The sequence below is a fragment of the Camelus ferus genome, chromosome 23 (assembly GCF_009834535.1).
Source record: "Camelus ferus isolate YT-003-E chromosome 23, BCGSAC_Cfer_1.0, whole genome shotgun sequence".
Classification (NCBI taxonomy): Eukaryota; Metazoa; Chordata; class Mammalia; order Artiodactyla; family Camelidae; genus Camelus; species Camelus ferus.
Genome location: NC_045718.1, coordinates 16,584,838 through 16,610,535, shown reverse-complemented (window position 1 = coordinate 16,610,535; position 25,698 = coordinate 16,584,838). Strand labels below are relative to the sequence as shown.

At 44.8% G+C, this 25,698-nt stretch overlaps 1 protein-coding gene and 1 long non-coding RNA gene across 12 annotated transcripts in view; one reads left to right on the top strand and one right to left on the bottom strand.

Annotated features, from left to right (window-relative positions):
• Nucleotides 1-25,698, bottom strand: part of SRGAP2 (SLIT-ROBO Rho GTPase activating protein 2) — a 233,413-nt gene that overhangs the window by 49,263 nt on the left and 158,452 nt on the right. For 9 of the 11 annotated variants that reach the window (XM_014557240.2, XM_032467041.1, XM_032467042.1 and 6 more), the window contains 5 exons: nucleotides 20,153-20,368; nucleotides 19,442-19,570; nucleotides 13,893-14,117; nucleotides 9,932-10,033; nucleotides 8,709-8,906 (listed from right to left, as the gene is read on the bottom strand). In XM_014557240.2, the coding sequence (XP_014412726.1) occupies nucleotides 8,709-8,906; nucleotides 9,932-10,033; nucleotides 13,893-14,117; nucleotides 19,442-19,570; nucleotides 20,153-20,368 (870 nt within the window). The remainder of the gene's footprint in view (nucleotides 1-8,708; nucleotides 8,907-9,931; nucleotides 10,034-13,892; nucleotides 14,118-19,441; nucleotides 19,571-20,152; nucleotides 20,369-25,698) is intronic. The other 2 variants (XM_014557241.2, XM_006182272.3) reach the window with 1 other exon arrangement.
• LOC116659409 lies at nucleotides 1,529-23,906 on the top strand. The gene is made up of 4 exons (XR_004314787.1): nucleotides 1,529-1,538; nucleotides 5,586-5,590; nucleotides 10,681-10,684; nucleotides 23,287-23,906. It is a non-coding gene; the product is annotated as an uncharacterized LOC116659409 (long non-coding RNA).

Here is a 25,698-nt window from a genome sequence, read left to right as displayed (position 1 = left end):
GCAGCTGCTGATTTTCCTGGTGGATTAGCACCCTGCTCTATGTCTTCCTGGGAGCTTCACGTCGGTCAGGGTCAGGAACTAGCTCCTAGAGCCCCTCATCCATCTCTTTCTGCTTCACTGAAGAAGAGCAGGGGGTAGAGGGACTCACTGAGCTGCTGCCTTCTTGGTGTGAGGACACACACCTGCGGCTCGTCACCTCCACTGACAACCCCAGGATGCATTCCATCACACTAGGAGCCAAGTCAAGGGCAGACTCAGCCCCTGCCTCGGCTGCAAGCCCAGCACTCAGAGCATCTTTGTCTAAGCCAGATTGTAATTGGCCTCCTCCTCTATTCTGCAGGGAGTCTTCATGGAAAGCTTGGGATTTCTGAGCACACAGAGGGAGAGGCTGCCACCCTCCCCTTGCATACACACATACCGGTCGTTCCAAACACAAGAGGAGGTTTATGGAAATGCAATCCCATCTGCTCTAACAGTCAAAATACGACTGCCGTGCTGTACCTTCTGATCTGACCTCTCAACGCTTGTCTGGCCAGTGAGAGATTCTGTTTCCCTAGATAATTCATCAAATCTTCCAAACAACTTTATGAACTATTATTATCATTATCCCCATTTTATGGATGAGGGCACTGAGATTAAATAAATTGCTTTAGATCAAAGGATTAGTGAGTGGTGGAGCATGTTTCCAAGCACACATAGTTTGCCAATACAATGTGTGCTTTTAACCTCAAAGTACTAATTCTTTGTATGTAGCAATTTAAGAGTCTTTTAGAGTACTTTAGCACATATTTGACTCTCACAATAACTCTGTAAAGCACACAGGGAAGACATCCTTATTTCCTTCCTACAGATGAGACGGCAATCTCGAGGAAGGAGGTATCAAATAACTTGCTAACTGTTGCAAGCCAGTAGGGTAGTAATGCCGGATTTGGATCCCAGGCCTTTGGACTCTCAACATGGTTTCTTTCCCACTCTACCCAACGGCTGTTCGCAGGGATCTTAGTTTGCCTGGGTCGTCTCCTGCTTCAAGGGTTCATCTGCTGAGTCAGGGGTCATGCCCACGTCTAAACTCGGGGGCAAAACGTAGTGTTTCCCTGAGCGTGATCTGTGAATCACTGGTGATACATGAAGCAGTTGAGGGGGTAACTGGATAAAACATTTACAATGATAACAATTCTATCTTTCATTTAAGGTACTAAGCAAAAAGTATAATTATATATCAAGCCTTTGATTTTAAGGCTATTACCACTTAGGATGAAGGCAGCAAGAAAGGGTAAAAAAAAAATGTGATTTCTTTTTATTCTGTACCTTTCTGTCCAGTGTGAACTTTTAACCAAGAGCATCTATTTCTCTCTCTCTTTGTAAAAACGAAGAAAAACGCTGCTTTCTCTGGGATGCACATCCTGGCCCTCCTGAGTTTACCCAGATGCTCCTGTGTGGATCTTTGCAAATCTCCATGACAGCACCGCTCACACAGCCCTATCACACAGGCTTAGTACTCCTGTGTTTTCCCTCTATGGGCAGAGACCACGGCGCTCGTTACTCTCTGCATCCCTGGTGATTAGTACTGTGCCCGCAGCTAGTAGACACTCAATAAATGCTTGAAAACAAGTAAATAAATGAGTAGTCTCACTCTTCTCTGCATAGAACCCTCCTCAGCAGTTAAAGACCAAGCCTCCAAGTGTGCCCCCACCCTCTGAATTAAATACAAGACCAACAAAAAACAAGCCATGCACCAAATCATTTCTGTTGCTTTACTCACGACCTGTTCCCCCTGCTCCTTTGTGCTTTTGCACAAGAACATCTGTGTGAAAATAGGCTCCGTTGTCACTTTCCGCATCCCATCTGCTCCAGATGCCGGCTCACCTGCTGTCAGTCTTCTCTGGGTGATACCCTGATCCCCAGCCAATGCCTAATTGTGAGGCTTGGAACTCTACGTCAGGGCGCGGGCGTGAAACACCTTCAGGAAACATCCACTACTGACATCTGAACCTTGAGAGGCTCCTCTTAAGATGAAAGGTTATCCCAAGGAGACTCTAAAGGTTTCCTAATGAGGCAAAATTCACCCAGAAACTGCAAGCAGACAGCTCCGAAAATAGCCAGAATTCTGAAAGGAGATAGATGCAAATTCCTTCCTCTCACTCATGTGTATACTTGTGATTCCGGAAATCATTTTTTTCATTCATGTTCACAGCTCACTAGTTAACTCCAGCTGTCACTCAGTGAACCATTAAAATAAATAACAATCTGATAAAGAGGTATGATGAATTACCTTTCCGGGTTCCATTAAATCCTGAAGGAGCAAAAGCTGTGTCAAGGTATGACCTGCATCCCTAATAGTGGAAGCAGTGGTTGGAAGATTTCCGTCTAGGTAAGCCGGGTGTGGGAAGGCGAAGCATCCCAGAGTTCCCAGGCGTGTCATTTATCACTTCCCTGTCCCGCCCATAAATCAGCGCTCATCTGTGTGAGTGATAAACTGGGAAAAGTAACCTGGCCTTTGCTGGTGGAGTTGAACTAGAAGCCTTCAGTTGCAACTGAGCAGATACACATCGAAGGGAGGCGAGACAGCCGAAGGCAAGGGAGGAATAAGTGGCTTTTCAGTGATTTCTGGAGCCCAGGGGGCCAGGAAAATAACTGTTTATGTGTAACCTCAAAATCCTTCCTTGGGCAATAAGGGTCACTTTCCTTATTTAAACCATGTCCCAGTATTGGGTAATTAATTTTCTTTCATTCCATTCCCTGTACCCTACTTCCTTTACCAGACATCTAATGGTAAAGTGATGACCAAGAGTTTTCCTCAACGGAAAAGAAAAGAAAGAGGTGTGTTCTATTCCAGATCAACAAAATGAACTTAACTCCTAACATGTAGTCTGACTGCCACTACCTCCCCCTCTCTGCCGTCTTACACTCAGTATTATCAAAACTGAGGACTTCTTCCAAAAGTAGGGAGGGAGGCAAGAGCTTACTGGGTAGTTCTGTTTTTTTTGCCTTTGTGAACCATCAATTCAATTTTCATGATCTCATTAACTTATTTCTTAATAATTCCTAATTGGTTATTAACTGTCCATGGTGAATTTTTTAATACCTTCATTATAGTATGATTCTTGTACAGTAAACTATACGTATTTCAGATGTACAATTTGATGAATTTTGATACATGTATACGCCAATGAAACCACCACCACAATCAAGATAGCTAACATTTCCAAGTGATGGGTTTCATTCATCAAAAAGGATTAATATATAATTTTGCTTTCTGTGCCCTCTTTTCCAGACAGACATTTTAGTTGCAGTAAAATGGAGAAGACTGAATTGGGATATTCTAGTCCTACCACTCCTCAACTCTTCCAACCTTGAGTAAGTCACTTAACTCCTGGACTCAACTTCCCTGCCTGAAAAATGGGGATAATAGTATCTTTTCTCACAAGGGTGCTGAATATGAAATAACATTACAAGCATCACTGTGACTATTAGCACAGTGTCTGGCAACTAGCAGGTGCCCAAAAGCGTTCCTTATACCTCAATCACCTGCTTAGCTAACCTAACAATAGCCCTTCTCTAAGCTTCTTTGCTTTGTGCTAATACTTAAGAAAGGTGAATCAAAGCAGGTTTCTGGTCTTTTTTTAAAATAGTTTTTTTTTAATTAATTACAAACATTTTATTTTATTTATTTTTTATTTTTAAATTAATTAATTTATTTTTGGGTTTTTTTTTTTGGGTGGGGGGAGGGAGGTAATTAGGTTTATTTACTTATTTCTTTATTTGAACGGAGGTACTGGGGATTGAACCCAGGACCGGATGTATACTAAGCATGTGCTCTACCATTGAGCTATACCCCTCCCCACTAGGTTTCTGGCCTTAAAAAAAAAAAGTAAGAGGCATAAGAATGCTTTTCAAATTTAATTTTAAGATGCTTCTTCCCTTTAAATACATTCTTACCATAATGGTATAAAACTTGCCTATGCCTTGAATTTCATCTGTGAACCCAAGGCCAGAAGTATCCACCGTTGCCAGAAGGTGGGGTGGGTGGGAGGAGTGAGCTATGTCTAGCCAGCCCCTTGCACAGAGGTACACAGATGTCATTATTGTGGCTGCTTCCCCACCATCCAAGCACACTGACATTTCCCCTCCTCCCTGTCAATTTTTAAAGCAGGAAACAGCTGTCAGACAGCATACATCACAGAGCAAAGCTTTAAACAGGAGCACATCTCCCCACTTTAACTGATAGGGCAGGCGCACTCATTCTTTTGTACCTGCTTAGCCCACGTTTACCAAGAATCTGTTTACTCTTTGAAGAATACAAAGATAAAAAAAGATCTTGGACCACACCAAATCTAGTGGTCTTAGAGCACGGCCCCAGTGGCCAAGGAACCGGTCATTCCAACCTGTCTTCTCCAACCTGTTATTACTGTACCCAAATCTGTCCCCTCAAATGCAGGCAGGCTATAATCCCCTCTTCTCTATTTTTATCCCCAATTCAAGAACCCCATACTCCAACCACCATACAAGGAAATACCTATAAGGGTTTGACAGTTACCTGGCTCAACAGTGAGCATTACTGCACACGAGCAGGGAATTGGTTAAATAAATGATGGTACCTCAATCCATAAAATGGAATTCTGTGCCTCTACTAAAAAAGGAGGCAGGACTGATCTTTATGGATCAAAATGAAGATAATCTCCAAAATAAATTAAGTGAAAAAAGCAAAGTGAAGAGCAGTGTGAATGGCATACTTTTTTTTTTTAAATAAATTTTAAATTTTGGGGTTTTTTTTGTGTTTTTTGGGGGTTTTTTTTGGTGGGTGTGGTAATTAAGTTAGTTTGTTTGTTTAGAATGGAGGTACTGGGATTGAACCTAGGACATCGTGAATGCTAAATACACTCTACTACTGAGCTATACCCTCCCCTCCAAATGGTATACTTCCATTTGTATTTCTACTTACTTCATTTCATTACATTTGTAATGTAATAATACTATATTAAAGGGCACATCAGTGGTTGTCTCTGCACAGTGGTTGTATCCTCTGGAAGGACACAGAAGAAACTGGTTTCAATCACTGGCGGAGGTGAGGGGAAGTGGGGGCTGGGAAGGGTAGGGGTTGACTTTTTTCTATATGCTCTTCTGAAATCTTTGTGTCATTTAAAAGAATATCAATTTTTTTTAACAGTCACAATCAAAAAAGGCAATATATAAAAATAGATAAAAAACGAATTTCTTCTGTCTGGCACAGGGAATTATATTCAGTATCTTGTAATAACCTATAATGAAAAAGAATATGAAAATAAATATATGTATGCATGTGTGTATATGCATGACTAGGACGTTATGCTGTTTACCAGAAATTGACACATTATAACTGACTATATTTCAGTTGAAAAAAAAAGCAATGGGAAAAAAAGTAGACATTGCTGGATTGTGTGTGGCAGAGGACAAGTGATATAAAGCCAAGGAGGTCAGAAAATGTCTCCTCACTTTGAGCCAAGAAGGGCAGAGAGCTGCTGAGCTGTTCCCGATCCTTCCCTCACCTCAACTTCCTCAGCAGGTTTCGGAGAAAGACCCCAGGGCCTGAGACAAGAAGACCAGAGTTCCGGTTTCTGCTCTCGCTGAGGACATCAGACAAGCTACCCATCCTTCTCGAATTTTTGTTTGTTTGTTTTTTAGTTTTTAAAAAATCTTCCAAATGAGGCGGTCTAGTTAGATGATTTTTCAAAAATGCTTCAAGCTTTCAAATTCCATGATTATTTTCCTGGGACTCTTTAACTGACCTTTACAGGTCAGGCTTCGAATTTCCGATTGATGTCATCTGGGCAGATCAATCTGATGACAGCAGAGAGTGGTCGGAAAGCTTTCCCAGTGGCCCTCTGGGTCACTCAACACACTACTAGGAGTCAAAGTCATGACAAGGGAGCTCTTCCCAACCTTCCAAAAGAAGGGAACTTCTAGGACTTGCTACTCTGACGTCTTTGAAGGGCACAGGGAAACACACGGCCAGTGTTTGTGGAGGCCAAAGACTAAGAAAAGCACACCTGCAGCCCTGTTGGCTTTGTGGGCTTCAGCCGGCGCAGGCTGCCATCCTGGTTAGCACGCACCCTTTTCCTGAATGTTCATTTCGCCACCCCAAAAGAGTTCTTTCCTTTTATCATGAACTGAATTATCTGACGCATTCCAAACACTAATCACAAAAATGATGAACTCTCTTGCAAATCTGTTACTGGACAGGCCCCAACAAAAAAACGTTCCTGTTAGCCAAGGGAATTTGCACACAATTTTGATAAGTAGCACTAGGGCCACAAAAGACAGGAAATGAGTTACAGGACATCAATGCACTCAGACAGAGGTGACAGGGTGGGTGAGATTTAAGAGGTGACCCCTTTGATTATGGTCATTCCTGCTCTTACTAAAGGTCAATTTTTAATACAAATGTTAGAGCTTCATTTGAAGCCACAAAGTAATTTCTGACAGTCTTAAATACAGATTTTAATGCCTGTTCTTATTTAATGAAAAAAATGGAAATCTTCTGCCGTGTAACAAGATTGGGTCATTTAAGTAGGGTTGTATCTAAGCAGTCCAGACAGACCAGCCAGACAATCCTATTATTAAAAGCCTCTAGAGTATTCAACAACCTCCAGAGATAAAGAAGCTTGGGGAGTTGCACAGTCCTCATTATACACAAGAAGTTTTTCTTAGCGTCTATCCCCGGTTTTTCATTCCTTTATGCTTTTACACATGCTGCTCCTGCCCCAAGGAATGCCTGTCTCCTCTCGATTCACTGCCTGATCAGTACAAAAGTCACTTGTGTGTGATGTGGCCCTAACTCAACTCATCCTGGTTGCCATTCATGCGTGAGCACGTGTGTGCACTTAAAGTTCTTTACATTTATTTTCTTAATTACAAAAATCAACCTATTGTAATTGTTTAGAAATACAGGCAGTAGAAAAGAAAGTTTTCCTTTCATATGCCTAATCCCATCAGTCCCCTCTTCATTTTATATTCTCAGCTTTCCCAGCTTATAGCACAGTGTCTGGCACATAGAAGAGCCTTAATAAATGATCAATGAACAATTTAATAATGACCAATGAATAAATTAATAGTGGTGATACATTTGCAGCATTTTTGAGCACTAACTGCAAAACAATGTGCTATATATATTTCACAAAAATGAGTGAATGAGCCAAAATGTCATTTCATTCTTTCTCTTTGTAGATTTTAGTATTTTATTCATAAATTCATTTTTAAATGTTATAATTAAATGACTTAGAAAAATATTAATCATTTGTTAAATGAAAGCAGCAGATTATAAAACAACAGGCACAGCATTATCTCGTTTTTTGTAATAAAATTATAAACACATGCTCGCATACATGTGTACACAGAGGAAAAAAGCCTAGAAGGGAATATTCTAACACTATTATCTCTAGGTATTGGGACTATGGATGATTTTTATTTTCTTCTTTTTTGCTTCACATTTCATGTAATAAGCACGTTTTACTTTGTATAACAAAAAAAAGTTGGAGGAGGGTATAGCTCAGTGGTAGAGCACATGCTTAGCATGCACAAGGTCCTGGGTTCAATCCCCAGTACCTCCTCTAAAAATGAAGACATAAACCTAATTACCTCTCTCCACCCCCACCCCCCAAAATAAAAAAACAAGATAATTTTTTTAAAGTTATTTTAAAAGAATAATACTGCTAAATCACTCACTTTCAACAGTCCTCTCCAGGATTCAAAAAAAAAAAAAAAAAAATCTGAAGAATTCCGAGCTTAACTAAGTGAAAAAAGATTTCTTCTTTAAAAGAGATAGCAAATCACTAGTGTTCTTAACAGAGAAGGGGCAGTGTTCAAAGAAGAATTAAGCAAATGGTTCTGGTTAGAGGAAAAATTCAATTTACTACATGCAAACTATGTTTCTTGACTCAAACACAAGTTAATTCCTCTCATTCAGAATCAGTATGCATATTCACTGGCTATATTTCATCTCACATCTGCAAACTTAATTTCTCCTTTCTCAGTTGTCAGAAGATTAGGAAATAAATTTTAGTTCAGGCAATAAATCCTACTTGGCAAATTCAAAACAACTTAATTATTAAAAAGTAGCACCAAAGATAAGCCAGCAACCTTTCATAGGACTGTTAACACTGCTTAAAAAAAAAACTGGGTCCATTTGTCTAAAAGAAGACTGGGGAGATGCATGAACAACAAAATACAATGTTTAGGAATTCTCTGCAAATCAACAATGCTGCACATTACCTCTTCCTTTGAATTTTAGCAATAATTATAAAAAATAATTTCCTATTGCCATAAATTATAAAATAATGTGATCATATCACCTAGAAAAGACTATAGACTTTAAAAACAAGATATGTGTTAGCCAAGATATTTCAATTTAATTCCCAGTAACTCCTAGTGCTGAGAAGGAAAGTTTCAAACAAGAGCCTACCAGGCTGGTTAAAAAAGTTTTAAAACAGAAAATATTCCTGGCAGTGTACTTTGGGGCATCCTTTCTCTGGGGGGTCCCTGTTAGACATACAACTTGTAGATATTTGTGCCTTTTAAGTGTAGGGACAATCTCCGAATATGCCCAGATCCAAATCAAGATAGTCAAAGACTGCCCTGCAGACACTTGACAAAGACCCTGGGATCCAAACTGCCCTTGTGTGCTACAGTGCCTAAAAATGACCTTGAAAGGCCACCAGGCTGAGCCCCCTCACCGTGAAATAGAACTGCTCTGTCTCTTGCTGGTTGGCTCTCCTCTTGGCGATGCTGGGTTTGCTCATGAAGGTTTCTGAGACGGTGGACTTGACGGACTCCATAGAGTTGCTGTACTGGAAGCAGTCAGACACGTCAAAATCCTCGACGGTCACAATGTCCTGGATGGTCTGCAGAGTGGCCTCCATTGTCTTCTTTACCTGCCATGATAAGTAGGAGTCGACATAATGTATGAGGGGTAGACTGCAACACAGCAGGTGATAGAGAAGCTTTGAGAAGTGGGATCAAAGTGCGCTGAGGAGGGAGGGAGGGTGCAGCTTTGTTTCCCAGGGAACGGTGCTCAGGGATCGATGAACATCACATGGACTCTGCGGTAGAGTCCTACTCTCTCCGGGGAGGACCTAAAACCCACCACCCGCTTCATGCTACATGCTTAACTTTTAAAGCCTATTTAATGTTTACTTTTAAAATTTAATATTAGTTCTTGGCTACACTGGAAGTGCTAGGGGAGAGAGAATAAAACAAATCCAAACCAACCCCACCGTAGAAAGAGCTAGTTCAAAATGTATGATGGGCCTGGGCGCACAACACCCCAGGCTCTGTTTCATGACCTTCAACAAATCAATGAACTCGTCTCCCCATTTGCAAACTATGTGGCCTATCCCCAGGCTTTTGTGATCTTACTGGGAAAAGTTAAGACTTACTGAGATGCCAGGTAAGAAGTCACGTGAGCTCAAAAGAAAGAAGCTGATAATCAATCACACTGCCTTTTTGAACTGGTTGTTGAAAGCAAATTCTCTGGGCCCAGAAGAAAGTCACCCTTTTCTAAGAGGATGGAGATGTTTGAAGTGTTAAAGTCAAAGGCCTCTGTTTATTTGAAAATGCTGGAAAAAACCAGGCATGAGGGGGTGGTTTCAGAGACACAATATTGTTCATACAGCTGCCAAGTGCCATTTTGATTAAATGTGTAAAGGGGGAGAAAAAAGCATTTTGCAAAAGCTCAAAATAGAGCCCAACCTTTGGCAATGCAAGAGCAACTTCCTGGAGTTCAAGGGCAGGATGTAGCAGAAGGGGAAAATCCAAGCCTACATTTGGTGAGGAAATGTTTGCGGACGCCCGGACATTCTCTGCATGCTCCTTCCACCTGCTCCCCGACGGGCAGCAGCAAGAGGTTCGACAGGGAAACTCAGAGGGCGGCTCTGAGTCTCCCGAACGGGAAACTCACCTCTTCATTCTCTATCTTCAGGGTGGATAAGCGAGACTGCAGTTGCTGGCATCTCTGTACCAGCTCACTCTGGACGGGCTGCTGGGCGCAGAGCTGGGAAGCCTGCCCAAAGAAAGCAACACCAGGTCAGGAAGAGGACACAGTTCTTTTGTCAGTTCCAGAGTCCCATTACAGTGACTAAAACTACTCATAGTCAAGCTGTAAAGCTCACAATTTCCATGTTAAAACCAAATCCAAAGCCAAAGTGTGTAGACCTCTCCCAGGACCAAATAGCACAAGAAAGGAATGAGGAATGAGACCTGTCTGGAAAGACTGGGTCTCTCTTTGGAGCCCATCTGCAGCCTGGTGCTTGGCGGGCAGCAGGTCTATAAAGGGCTCGTGGCTCCAAGGAAGCCAGAGTTAGGGCAGAGAGTGCCTTAGGGAGCCCTGACTTCAGATACACGATGCTTTGGCACAGTGAGGATTTCCTGCCAAAGGTCCAAGTGGCTACCTCTCTGGCCCCTCCTTCATTCCCTGCCGTACACCAGAGTGAAAGCAGGAGAGAAGTGGGTCAGGAGGCTAACTTGCTGCTGTTGGCAGCCAGCATGTGTTTATAAATCTGAGCCATGCATGAGAGCTCTGACTCAATGAAAGAACACGTGAAGCCAGGAACAGGTCCACAGGCTGCGCTACAGGGCCCCAGAGGGCAACCAGTCTTGTGGAACTTGGCATTTTCAAAAAGCTATCATTTGACTCCAGGACTTCTCCAGATCTGTGTGGGAGAGAAGTCTGCCCTTCTCCCAAGGATCACTGTCAATAAGCATCCCCCTGTGGGAAGGGATGGCTGAGCCACTGTCTCCTGATGGGGCCATGGCTATGGCATAGGCATGAGGTCACCCCCAGTTCCCAGGATGACAGATGAGGAACAGAAGGCTGGCAGATTGGGACGCAGGACCACGTAGAGGTAGCTCCTGTCACCTTGCCACCTTGTGTCCTTTAGCCTCCCATCCGCGGAGAGACATCTGGATAGAACCGGCCTCCATCTTCCCCAGCAACGAGTGGGCACATTCACAGGCCCACAGACCATTCTCTTGCTTGAAAAGACAAAAACCTCTCTTCAAATGGAGGGAGCTGGGACTTGACCTTTTCCTCCATTGGCTTTTAAGCTCTCAACCGACTTGACCTCCTCCCCCAGCTGAGAGACTGGCCTGAGCCAGCTCTCAGATCTGAAGAGAGCTGACTTCATTCTGGCTCTTGGATCAGCAGACACAATGGAGAGAGCTCGGTGGCCAGGATGGGTTAGAGCCAAGAGTGAAACTCTCTGGCTGCCTGATGTCACCGGTCAGGCATCCAGAGCCCCACGAGCCTCTGGGGGGCACCAAGAGTAGAGCCAAGCACCTCCCCCTAGTGCATCTGAGAGTGCTTGGCATCAATTCATGTGCTGAGGCCCCAGAACGCCAATCAGTGTGGGCCTTGGCCAATTTCAGGGCTTCCGGTCAAAATGCCACCTGAACTTTGGCCCAAGTTCAAGGACTTCCAGGCAGCTCCCTCTTGTTGCCTCCACAGCCTACAGACAGCCCTCACTGACGGGGAGAGAAGGCTGCAGGGACCAAGAAAGACTCAGCCTCTCATCTCTTTTTATTTTCCACTCACATGAAGGCTAGGCTGAAATGCAAAACCTCTGCAAGAACAAGGACTGGCCCTGGCCCCTGCCTGGCTCAGCCGCTGATCAGCTGTACTGCACAGAGGGAGGGCCTAGGTAGAAGAGGGGACTATTGATTTTTAAAGGAACTTTGACCCAACCAGGAGGGATCATGGAAGGAAAACCACTTCCGTGCCTGTTCCTTTAAGAAGCAACAGGGCTGCTGGTGCATGCTTTGGCAGTGGTCCTCACCGGGGTGCAAGGTAATGCACTCCAGCTGTGCTCTGCAGTATGGAAATGAGGTTCTGACAGGGCTAGGACGAGGCCTGAACACCCTTCATTTGGAATCCCGCTTTATGGAGACAAGCTGCTTAGCTTAGAAGGCAACTCAGTCAACACCAGAAAATGCATCGCTCCACTCAGCTGGCCCCCCAGTTCCACTGCTTCCTGGGAAGGAATCTTAGTGGCAGCTGGAAAAGGGGCTTGGAAGACGAGTTTGACCAGAAGCCAGGGCAGGTGAGGAATGGGGCTTCCTGGGGCTTGGCGACACTCCTCCCAGCTCTTCTAATGGCCCATGCTGCCATCTCACATCCCCATCTGTTCAGACACTGACATTTCCTGAGCCACAGCAATGGGAACAAACTGTAAATGGCTTGGTTTGCCCAAGGAAGGAGAGGAAAGAAATCAGCTCCACATTTTTGTCTTTGGGATAGAAATGTCTCACTCTCCATTAGGGCCTACTGATGACAGCAGATCTGCTGGTTACACTGCAACAGTTGTCACTCTGGAGTAGGGTTTTCTAAAAAGCATCTGGATGCTAATCTTAATGGAAGAACCATTCCCTTGTTGAGAGGACACTGTTGTTGTTCTGTCACCCAGCATTCACTCCTCCTTCTTTTGGTAACTTTGATCTGACTGTCCCCTGGGGGAACCTTTCGTTCCACAACTCAGACCATGTGCTTTGGATGGGGCTCTCCCCAACTCAGGGATGCAGTGTGTGACTTTGGCATTGGCTCAGGGATAAGCACATCACCCAATCAGAACCAAGGAGACACAGTGAGACTTTCGTGAGGGCTTCTAGGAGGAAAGCAGATACTCTTTCTGCTGAACTTTAATCTACAAGGAGTTAGGCCTGGAAATACAGTCACCTTGCCCCTGTGGGATGAAAGCTTATTTGAGCAGGGGGTGGCTAGAGCTGAGCGGTACAGTGCATGCTTAGCATGCACAAGGTCCTGGGTTCAAATCCCCAGTATCTCTATTAAGAAACAAACAAAAAAACAAAAAAACACACACACACAAATTTAAAAATGCCTATCTGAAAAAAAAATTTAAAGAAAAAAAAAGAAAGTCTATCTGAGAACAGAGCCAACATATAGGATATGGAGCAAAGAGAGAAAAATCAGTCTTGATAAAATTCCCATTCCTAAATCCAGCCATACCTGGAGATCTACCCTGAGCTCTGCTATTATGTAAGCCAATACAACCTCCTTTTAATTTAACCCATAGGTCAAATGGTGGCTCCTACCCCAGGAATAAGATTTTCTTTGATCTGTGTGCACAACCACCAGAAGAGGAACCAGAGTAATGAAAACCAAAGAGCTTCTTGCTCCTCTTCCTTCAGTTTATTTAGGCCCTTCTTGTTTTAGTCATCAGAGGAGAAAAGTCCCAGGAGGGGGGGCAGGGTCCCCATGTTCATGCACCCCTGCCCGGACAGCCAGCCTCAGGTCTTCTCAGGGATGACATCTTAGCTCCTGTCCTTTCTGTAAATACACACCCTTTTTTGTTCAATACCCAAGCAAAATTACACCTTTTATCATTATCTTCTAAACCTAAGAGAATAAGTCTCCTTCAGGAACTCTGCCAAAGGACAAAAGAGAACACCATCACCTTGCTTAGCCCTCCCTCGCCATCAAAAGCCTTTAGGATCTGGCCCCATCTCAGCTCTCACTTCTCCCAGCCTCACCACTTGGAGGCCTCCACCCCACTCTTTCCCTTTCACCTTACTGAACTGTTAGTTTCTAGAACACACTGGCTGTTTTTCACCTCCTTTGATCCTGCTGGTCCCTTTGGGTGCCTCTCCCTATGCATATTTCTGGCTTTCAACTCAGCCGACTGTAAGCTCCCTGAGGGCTCTAATCCCCAATGTCTACGGTGGAGTCTAGTGGCCAGCAGGCACCCAGGGGCTGTTTGCTGAACAGGTGGAATGGGCTTCGCCCGCCTGACAGCAAGCCAGCCCCAGGCCTCGCCCTCCCCAGAATAACATGGCCTTATAGTGCAGCCAGTCTAGGCAAGAGTGAGCTCAAGGCCCTTGGGGAGGAGGGGCTGGGAAGAGGGCCTCACCATGTCCCCCATGTGGGGCTGGAACTCAAACTTCATAGGTGGACAGAAGACATTGTTGTACATCTCCATGAGGCGCTGCTTGTCACTCGTGGCGTCCAGGTTTTCTACAGCGTTCTCGATGGCATCCAGACCCTCATGCTTTGACTGCTCCAGATTCAACTCAGCCGAGAGGAAGGTGCGAAGTGCCCGGTTCAGGCTGGCATGGTAGCCTAAATCACAACACTGCTGTGGAACGGAGAAGGCACGTGAGCAAACCGAGGAGAGCCACAGGGCTCGGGGAGAGGGAGGGTGGTCCCCAGGGCAGATCTGACGGCGCCAATGAGACTAGCTGTGCAGCCGAAGGAGGCTGACCTTCTGACCTCCAAGATCTGGGTGATATTTCTCAGTTCTTGACTCCTAGTTCAAGGTGGAGGACTCCTTAGAGGACTGTGAGGTGGTGAGAAGGAAAAGGACTCATTGGGACAAAACAAAATTATTTAATCATGTTATTCAGTAAGTATGAAAGAGTTGAGAGTTAAAGGGAGTCTTTTTCTATTTTCAGGTTCCTCTGGGGATACCATTATAACAAAATTCAACAATAAAAATATAGCCTGCCACTCCTCCAGGGTTACTGTGGTTTAGTCACCGCATACCAACCACACCAGGCCATTTCGGGGTTCAGGGTCCAGAAATCAGAAGTATTACAAGCGCAGTGAATTTACACAAACTCAGAACTCTAGGTGAGGGAAGAAGAGAATGGGGGGCTGACTCTGTCCATCATCAACGTCCCACCGGCAAATTTCAACACTCTAGACAGGCCTTAGCTAGACTAGGATTTCTGCACCAAAACTCTCACCCGACAGAAACGGCATTTATAAGATCCAACATTTCTAAACATAAATATTACTGGGAAAATTCAGTCCATTTAAAGGATTCTGATTTTCTAAAGCAGAGTGGAAAAAAAAAAAAAGGTCCGAAAGAGGCAACAGTAGAAAAAAAAGCACCGGACGGGAAGCCAGGCAACTTTGGAAAAGCCACTGCCCCTCCCTGACCCCGTTTCCTCGATTGTAGAATGAACAGATTTGGCCAGTTCAGTGGCCAGAGCTCGAAGGTTTTGTGCCACGGCTCAGGCTGCCCTTGAGACCGGGGTTCCAGGGCAGCCCAACCTGCAGGACTTGAAGCCTCCTATCCTTGCCTCAACCAAACCAGCTCTGCTCTTTTTTTCTATTTAATATATTGGGATTCTATGTAAAGCCTGATTTGAAGAAAGAATTCTTCTGCTAGAGAAAAGGTCTGAGAATACTTGGAACTAAATATAATCCCTGGGGCCCTCTTCAGCAGTGGCGTTCTGTAACTCTGTGACAATACTCCCCCATCCCTCTCCCAAACACCCAGAGATCCAAATTCCTTGGTCATCCATTATCTTTTCTATTGCTTGAGCAGCTTTGAGATCCAGAACTTGAGAAGAAACATCAGAGAAGAATCCATGGATAGAGTAAGGCCATCTGCCTGACTGTCATTTCATTCCATATGCAGACATCAAATTAGCTCTCCCCCAGCCTTTCCCCATCTGCATGATCACATTGGGAGCAGCCGCCATTGGGGAGGAAAAAGCACGTGATGTGTCTCCTCCTCCCAGCATCTAACAGGAAGCTCTGGGACACAGCGCCTGTGGGGCTGGGCTCCGGACTCAGTGCCAACGGCTCTGGCAGGTGCCCGGCTGCAGCGGAAGAACAGCAGTTACAGCTTAACTAGAGGCGGAGGATGGAAAGACATTAAATTCAGTTGAGAGGGAAGAGCAAATGAAAGCTAGACAAAAGCCGCTGATTACAGGCTGCACGTGCAGGGGCTCCTCCTCCTCCAGGAGGTACTGCTGGTCTTGCCAAGTTGCCCTTGAACCTATCAACCTTCCTAACTAGCTCTATGTAGACCTTGATGATGAACTGCATGCCTGTAAGTCTAATGAACAGAAGTAATGCTGCCTGCAGAGCTGAGTAAGTGCAGGGATGGGGCGGGTGGTGGGGAGCTTTTCAGCGCAGAAGAGAATTAGCGGGAGGCAGGCTTCATAACCTTTACATATTTTTGGTAACTCCCCTTTCCTTTCCATTTTCACCACCTCTACCCTAATTCATACCCATCATCTTACAGTGCTGTCTGCTTCACTGTCCTAAAATATGGCTTTTTTATGCCTACTCCCCTGCTGAAGAACTTATGATAGCTCTCATTTTTTTCTAAAGCAACTTCCACCTTCCTCAGTTGGGAAATTTCAAAATGCTTCTCTTTACTAAGCGTGCTTACTATATGCCAGTGTGCTGAGTGCTTTACGTACATGTTACATTTTAATCTACATAGTAACTGCAGTGAGATTGGTATTATTTTATTATTTGATTTATTTGGGGGGAAATAATTAGGCTATTTGTTTATTTATTGATGGTGGTACCTGGGATTGAACCCAGGACCTCATGCATGCTAAACAAGCACTTACCACTGAGCTATATGTCCCATCCCACCCCAGAGGCTGGTATTGTTTTAATTTTCTCGGCTAGAAAGCTGAGGCTCAGTGAAATTAAGCAAGGTCAACAGTCAGAACAAAGAGTAATCTGTCTTCAGTCTGACCATCTAACATCATCTCCCTCTGTTTTCTTTCTTCTGCTGGAATCCAATGACATCCTCTTTGTTTAGGGTCACGCATTAGAAAACAGCAGTTCCCAAATCAGCTGTATGACTGCGAGCAAGCGACTTACCCTCTCTGAGCCCCAGATGGGGATAACACCAGCCTCACAGGTTGTTGTCAGCTGGATATATACTTACATACACCTGGCACCGTGCAGACACTTAACAAACACCAATTGTCAATATCCCCTAGTCCCCGGACTTTCAGCTCCCACCCTCCTCTCTGCCTGAAATGTTTCTCACTCCTCTCACCTGCTGGAATTGGACCCAGTCTTCAAGATCCAGGGAAAATCCCCAGCCTTTGGGAAGCCAGCCAGGCCCACGACCCTGGCATATATTGACCTTGGCCTCCACTCAGGATGACATTCATTTGCAGCCCTCACGTGACATAGTACACACTCCCTCATTCCGTGACTCGCCACGTCAAATCACTCCAACCAGAAGGCAAGCTTCACACAGGGGGTGTGGCCAGCGTCTTATCCCTTCTTTGCATTCCCTCACCATTAGACCTTGCTCATAGTAGGCATTTAATAAACATCAGTGGATTGATTGATGCCAGATTCTAGCGTCTCAGGAAATAATCCACTTAGGTTGAATACTGATCCAAGTCAAGTGGGCAGATGTGGCGACTGAAGCCTTTTGTTTTGCTCACTCTGGATGGCCTGTGGAAGACACGGAGCTTTTTCAGCCCAGTCCACTGTCTCTATTATACAATTGCTCTATAGCTCCTCTGTGCCAGTGCGTGGGGGTCTGACTCACAACGTGCCCTCTGGCTCCTCTATGCCTCCAGCCAACCAGGGAGATTCGGAATAGGTTTTCCAGAGCCTTGGCTACCCGCATACCTGAAAGGCTAACAGCCAGAAACGGAGGTTTCAGCAAAGAAGCAATTTCTCTCAAGGTTAGGTAAACAAGATTTGAATATTTCATCCTGGTTGCCAGTAGAATCTCAGTGAGAAGAGGCAGCGCATTATTCTGCTCACAATGGAGACAAAGTATGTTTTTCCACGGCTTCTGATGAGTTCTGTGGCCATGCTGGCCTCCCCTGGCCATTTCTGGGTTATATAAATGTTTGATGAAAACTCTCTCAGGGGAAATAAAATTTTTATAAGAATTTAATGATAGCCCATCCAGGTGTGTGATGAGTTGAGTTGACAGCTCATTAACCCTTTACCAGCTGATATCCTCACCCTGAGACTCTAGAGGAGGCCTAGAAAAGAAATATGGATATTTCTCAACACCCACTTCAAGTCCATACAGAAGGGGGAAAGAATTGCCCTTAAAATTTCCCATGGAGAAAGCTGAGCTCCTGCATGTCTGACTTGGGTGCACATGGTGTCACAGTCTTTACCCGTGTACACAGCACCCACACCATTCCAGCTATGCGTGAGGACAATGCCCTGTTCTTCATTCATCCAGGAGGGTGGGGAGAGCCATATTCCAAAGAGCCAATGGTTCTTAGACTGTATCTAAAGTCCCTTCAGAATGTCCTCTTGGCCTGAAGTCAAGGTTTTCCTGGTGTGTGTCAGATGACTCACATGGATTCCTTCAGCCTGAGTTTAAATCTTATACGATATTATATAAAAAGAAGTCAAGGGCTAGTCCTTGACTAGCTATGGACTGGCATCGACAAACATCCCTTCTCTCACTTATCCTTAGCACACACTGAGCTTCAGCACCACCAGGAAGGAGGCAGAATGGCGTATATAACACAGATGGCGAAGGACTGGAACAAGATTCATCCCAAGTCTTGGAGCAAGTTCTGGACGCTGCGGAGCTCAGAATGCCAAGGTACCCAGGCTCCCCACTCACCCCTGCTCTAGCTGTTGGTTCACTGCCAAAGCATCCTTTTGGCCATTTTTACAACAACAGATCAACCAGAAAAAGGAAGAAACTACCGACACATGAAGTAACATGAATGAAGCTCAAAAACATCACGCCGGGCAAAAGAAGCCAGACATCAAAAAGTATACACTACATACAAATCCCATCTTTGTGAAATTCTACAACAGGCAAAACCAATTCATGGTGAAAGAAATCAGGAGAGTGGTTGCCTCAGGGGTGGGGGACTGACTGGGAAGAGAAAGAGGAACTTTCTGAGGTGATGGAAATATTCTAAATCTTGACAAAGATGTAGGTTACAAGGATGGAGGATTCAGCACAATCCTTGCAATTTAACACTTAAATTCAGTCATTGTTTGTAAATTACATTTCAATTAAAACAGTACTGAAAGGCACAAAGAAGGGGAAAAAATCTTGGCTTATGTGATTTCAAAACACCTACTCACAAGGGGCTGTGGATTGTGAGTGACTAGCAGTAGCCCCTCTTGTCCCCTGAGGTCAGGGTTTTGCTTAAAGGGGAAGGGAAGCTGCCCTGGGGGCAAAAGAAACAGAAAAGCACAAACCTGCAGCAGAAGTGTGGCGGACCGCACAGTTGGATTTTTTTACCAAATGAGAGACAAATAACAGAAACTGAGCATGAGAAAGAAGTGATTGTCTTCGTCATGCTGAGAACAAGTCCTCTCTCCCAACAGTGAGGAGCTGTTTCTCAGGGGAGAAAGGATCCTATCCAGGGCTCTGACCTCCCCTGAAGGACAATGTTCAGATTGGCATCAACAAGCAGAGAGAACAAAGTGGTACCCGAACAGAGATCAGGGCTCCACTTCCCCAGGGAGGCGATGACTCCCAGGGCTTTAAGAAGCTGAAACCTACTGAATCAAAGAGCCCTAGCTGAAGGGAGACAGAAATCTGTGTAGTACATGGCAAGCCCCCGAGAGGTCAAGGCCACCATCTTCATAACCGTTCTCAAAACGCTCCAAGATGCCTGAGCATCAGAACTAGGGGACCCTTGACCAGATCTTCAAAACCAGATCTTTGTGCCCCTGACTTTAAGCACTTACATCAATAAGGTCGGACAGGTCATGGATGTAGTACTTGAAGACAGACGCATTGGTTGCCTCTAAAGCCAGTAAGTACTCATTCCGGGCTTTAATGGCCTTCAGCTTATTCTCCGTGTACTTGGCTTGGCGCTGAAAACAGAACACAAGTTCAGTTTTACTTTTCTTTTTTTAAGGGGAGACTGTTCTCTAAAAGATGAAAGTACAGTTCATTTGAGAACCACAACTGTGCTGCTACTCCCTCTGCGCGTCTGCCTTAAATTGGGTTCTAATTCTGTTTAATGAGATTCAAGGGCACAATGTAGATCAACCCAGGAAAGGTTAATGAGGCTCCCTACTTTAGATGCGTGTCCCACTTTGGTTCTACGTGCAAATTCCATTCTCTATCCTTACACCACCGCCCTGAAGGAGACGTCACTCTATCTGCCTCTGAACACCTGACATCTGAAGCCAAACCCTATCCCCTGTCCCTGGCTTGGGAAAGGTGACTACTATTTCCTGTTTATCTGCTACAGGTCAAAAACTTGGAGCCCACATGCCCAAGTTTTCCCAATACCTAGGATTTCTTCTGGGGCAGGTAGTAAGGTCACTAGGCACCTAAGGAACCCAGAGCTTCCTTGTTCCGCTCTCCATAGCGCCTACTGGGAAATTCCCAGCAGTTCTGACTTCCGGAGTGTTCCTCCCCAGCCCCGACAGTTGCCAGAGCGTCCTCACCTTTTCCTTCATCTTCTCAATCTTCTTCACTGAGCTCCTCCGGACATGCTTCTCCTCAATGCGGACATTGGAAGTGGAGTCAGGGGAGCGTGGGGTCTGCCGGTCCTCCTGCTTCACGGATTTTCCAATTTGCTTCTCCTCCTGCTTCTCCGCCTCCTTTAGCTTGCTCTGAGCACTGATGCTGTCGGCATTGTACATGTGATATGTCTTCATGACCTGCAAGACACCCCCCGCCCCCACCCCCAGAGGTCAAGCCAATGGGGTCAGTTCTCTGCTTTACAGACTAACAGACTCAGCTGGACCTCTCCCCCATAAAGCCACATCCTCATACCCTTAAGGGCAAAACTCATACATGTTTGGTTCAGCAAACTTTCTATATGAAAGACCACTCCAAAGCCCAGGAAAGCAGTATTTGAACTGAGCCAACATGTCATATTACTAAAATGATTTCATGTCTTCTACGATGTACAATGTACTTCTATTTATTAACATTTGTAAGCACTTCTCTTTTACATTGACCAAGCGATTTCTACCACTTCAGTCATCTCACAATACCATGATAGGAAGTACCACCACCCAGATCCCAAAAGCAAAGCCTTCCTGGGATGGTTGGGACCCTCAGGAGGTCGGCAGAGCACACAGAGCAGCATATGCTTTTGAGACTTTCAGATATAAAATGGGGAAGAGGAACAGCTCCAAAACGTTTCTACTGGCCTCCCATCCGGGGGGTTCTGTCTGGTCTGCTTTATCCGGATCAAACACCCTCTCTCACAGCAGCTGCCTCGGGGTGGGGGACAAAGTACCATTCACTGAGCACGCAGTACACCCTGGCTTTGTGCCCAGTGCTACCCACGCATTGTCTCACTTCCTCCTGATGGCCATCCTGCGACCTAGACACCAACCCTATGGAGATTGTATGTAACCTGCGGAAAAATTCAGGTAAGGGTCTGAGAAGGAATAAAATCCACATCAAGTGAAACTGGCGTTGCCACAGGAAGGAAGGAGAGGATACAATTTTCCATCAAAGCAACTGTCTGGGAGTCTAGTCCCTTTTCTTACCGAGGAGGCTAGAAGCCTGGAACTTGCGTTTGTTTCCTCCCAAACAGACTGCTTCTGCCTGCTGGAGGGCTTGCTTCCACACAGGGAGCCTCTGCTCTAACTGGAAGTTAGAAATGTCTGATCAACAAGCCACTCAGGCCGAAGGTCGAGAGTGCTGGCGTTCTGATGCCACAGGGGAGAATTAGAGAGTGCAGGAGCTGGGGTGTATGTCCGTAGGGGGAAGGGGGACTGAACAGAGGAGAGCAAGGGCGTGATACGAACAATAATCTCTACCACTGAAGACATGCTGGGTGTCAGGGACCTGATGTACGTCACCTCTTTTAATCTTCACGACAAGTCTATGAAAGACATGTCATTATTTCCACTTTTAAAGATGAGGAAACTGAGGCTCAAAGAGGTGAACTATCAAGCCCAAGGTCACACAGCTAGTAAATGAATCAGAATCAGGATTCAAACCCAGGTTTGTCAGAAGACAAAGTCCACATGCTTGGCCACTAAACACCGATGTCTCTCCTCTGCACAGGACCAGGGCTGGATTAGTTGGGAGGAAAGGCTAAATTTAGTCACTAGAGGCTTAAAAAGAGAATCCGGTTTCATTTATGGACTTGAGTGAGAGCAGCAGTCTAAACTGGGGGCTAATTTGGCCCCCAGAGACCAATGCTGGAGACATTTTTATTGTCACAACAATGATCTGGCCTCAAATGTCCATGGTGCCAGGGTTGAGGAATCCTGGGTTAGAGGGATTTTGTGGGTACATTCATCCCTGAGTGGGAAGTGGAGGAAGGAGCAGAGAATAGTGGGACATTGACAAGATCAAAGGACTTTAGAGTTTCAATAATTTCTCATTTTAGCTGCAGAATGCTTTAAATCAGCTTCACCTTATTCAGAACCTGACATCATTTCTCATAAGTATAAGATCTACTCTGTATATTCTCTACATGGGAGAAGAATATTTAACAGCCAACAGCATTAAAAAAAAAATCTTCAAAGAGTCTTCCAGGTTTCTAGGTGGACTAAGAAGCAAGAAAAAGTTATCTATTATCTGATTGAAGAAGGGAAGACAGGAGGCTCCTTTTTCTCTTTTCACCTGAATATGACCAAGGGATTCAAAAAGTCTGAGTAAACAGTTGTAAAAATGAGTTGATTTTAAGAAAATGATTTTGTATTTCATAAAGATGCATAATAAATGAAGAGGAAACACCGTGAATGAACATGAGAGGCAAAAAACAAAAGGGCTCAAAAGAACAGTGTTGACAAGACAACAAATGAAGTAACAAAAATCAACGATTTATATTGTTCCTTTCCCCTAAAGAACTCTTTTTAAAAGGGTAAAAACACTGTCTCGTCTGACAAACTATAAATTCCCAAGGGTAAGCACCACTTCCTCTTCTGTGTTTTCCTTTCTTCTCCATAGTTAAGAAATATGTCATGTACACAGTGATAGTTTTACAATCAGTGTGGTCACCCAAATGACTCAGTGACACTGAATCTCTCCTCTGTGAAAATACAGAAGTATAACTAGTGTCCTCCAACTCAAGAGAAAGCTGAGGTAACCTGAGGCTGAAGCTTGAGTAACTGATGTCAAAACAATTGGAGAAATAGGGAAATCAACATAGGAGTTGGAGAAATATACAGTGAAGCAAATACAAACTAGGGGGAAAACTCAGAAGTCTAAATTCTCAGTTCTACAAAGGAATTCACTTTACTTTGAAAAAACTAAATATTGAATTCATGCCTTTAGCTCTGCTGCCTCCCCAAGCCACACTAAAACAACAGAAAAGAGTTTTTACTTGATTATTTTTTTAGGTATAAACTGAGAAAAACATGAAGAATGAAAGCAGAAGATGAAAAGTAGGGAGGCAAGTGGTAACTGACCTACTGAATCCTAAACCAAAAGGCGGGAGAGCCAAGAAGAAACCAGACTTGTACCACAGAAGCCCTCAGAGGAACTGGTGGCAGTGGGATGAAGGTGGAGCTAAAAACAAGAGAAACTATTGAGTGCCTGAGAACAGTTAGACTCCCAGATCCCATCCCCTTCCCCTCTGTAGTGGAAGACTAGAGGTTTATTTTCTTAGGGACTATCTGTGGACCGAGGACACCAGGCTCAGCTGAGGACAGGGGTACTGGCCTTAAAAACAAGAGGATGAACTGACAATTCTATGCTGAATGTTGAGATGGCCAGGCCTCTTCACAACTCAACCCCTAGACATAGGCAGGAGGTCAAAAGAGACTTATCTAGGGAATCTGCCCATCTAATATAAAAGACCTAGAAATATTGCTATCAGGGCTTCCCCTAAGGAAACAGTCCCGTCAGATTACCCTCCAGTAAAGACCACAGTTGACCCAGAACTTCCAAACAGCTTTTTAGTGTCTCACTTTAAAATATAAGCAGGCAGTTAAAGATTACCAGACATTTAAGGAAAATATCTCATGTAAAAGACCAAGACCAAAACAAGCAATTGAGAGGAAACAGAAAGTATATAGAAAGAAGAAAACTTCAAAAATAATCCATCAATAATATCCCTAGAGAGATCAATGAGAAGTGAAAAGACCCTGCATCATGAGACAAGAGCAGGGTACAACAAAAAAGGGACATTTAGAGAACAATAAAAGAGCTCTCAGCAATTAAGATTCAATTCAAATCTCTCTCCAAGGAGCCTGACTTCATGCCGCCACCCTGTGTAGACATGGGAAGAGTCACCACTTCATATTTTACTTACAGCTTTACTTTTCTGTCTCTTCTATTCTATTAAAACTAAAGGCCCCGAGTTCAGGGACATTTCTTCTATGTTTTTGTATCTCTAGTGCCAAGTGCAGGGGACAAGCAGGCAAACAGAGTTGGGGGACTATTAACTGACATTGTTTCAAAGGAGCAGGTGCTCAGTTCCAGTCTGAAGTGGTCCCGCAGACAGCTGCTGCACCAATTCAAGGGAACACATATTCAGGGGGAGGACAGATGCATAAAACCTCTAGGGCAACAACAGCTCCGGGGTCCCAACACCTCTTCTTTCTCAATTCTAGGGCTTCCTTGACTCTCCTACTCAGCCAATCCACGTGGCTTCAGTGCCCCCGTGTACATTCCTTCCTGTGGGAGCTTGCTGGGCTTTTCCAGATACAGCCTCTGAGCCTAACTGAGGCAGAGAATTCTGGAGTTCTCTGGGAAGCAGTGTCCTCTGACTTCAAAGGCATTCCTGATGCATCAGTCAGAAAATGAAAACCACTTATGCCATGGCCTACAAACTAGCCAGCCCGTTATGGGGTAAAAAACACGTGGAGGGGAACGCTCACTGGGACTGCTCTCTGAAGAGCAGCTGCGGCAAGCGGCCCCCGGCACAGAATGCCAAGGCAGGAAAATCAAAGGCCCTTCAGGCAGAAAAAAAAGGGGGGTAACAGGGGCAGCTGGCCACTCAGGATGAGAGTCTGGGCCTCTTGTCCGAAGGCATCTTTATCTGGGAACACCTGGGTCCTGCCCTTTGGATCAAGGTTCAAAAGTACCTAAATTATCAATCTGTAGGTAATCAGTCTCCCCAAAAGAGGTATCTGTGGGCAGGAAGGGCAGATACCAGGTAAGAAGAGCATTGAATATGGTGGGTTCCTTGCATTCTTGGTTTCCTTTATCCCGTGCCCACAAGCAACTTCTATTGCTCAGGGAGCTCCTTCCCAGAGATCAAATAGGGGGAAGCTCCTTATAAGAAGCTCTTCCTTGTTCTCTTAACTCCTTTGAGGGGGAGAGAGGCAGAGAGACAATATACAGCAAGTATCTCCCCAAAGCCAGCATACAATAGTCCTCAGTTCCTACTTGATGAAACCACTGTCCCGTGCAGGATGACCGATCATCCTGGCTTACTCAGGACTTTCCCAGGTTCAGCAATGAAAGTTTCAGGTCCCAGGAAAGCCTTCAGTCCTAGGCAAACCGAGGTAGTCAGTCACCCTAATGCCATGGTGCCTAACTCAAGACCAGTCCTACACTTATCTCCCCTTCCAAAAGAAACAACTCATAATTCTACTCTATGAACTTCCTAATGGCCTACAGAATCTGCAGACTCAGCAGACTCTTAACTATGATGTGATATTTCATGAAGTATGACTCCCCCAAACCCCCACCCCCCAGGAAACGGAGATTCCAGGAGCACCCATCTCCTCAAGCTCACATAGCTGGTGGAGACTGGGTAGAATCCAGGTTGTCCAATTCAAGAGATTCTAATCATTAGACCAGAGTTTTTCAATCTTGGTACTACTGACATTTTAGTCCAGATAATCCTCTGTTGTTGGGGGCTGTCCTGAGAATTATAAGATTTCAGTTGCATCCTGGCCCCTAGCATCCTCTACTCTAGTTGTGACCACCAAAAATGTCTGCAGACATTTTCAAGTGTCCTCTCAGATAAAAAAATCACCCTGCTTGAGAATCACTGCACCAGACTGTTCTGCCTTCTCTGGAACACTGCCTTTCCAGTGTTTTCTACTTTTTTTTTTTTTTTTTTTTTTTT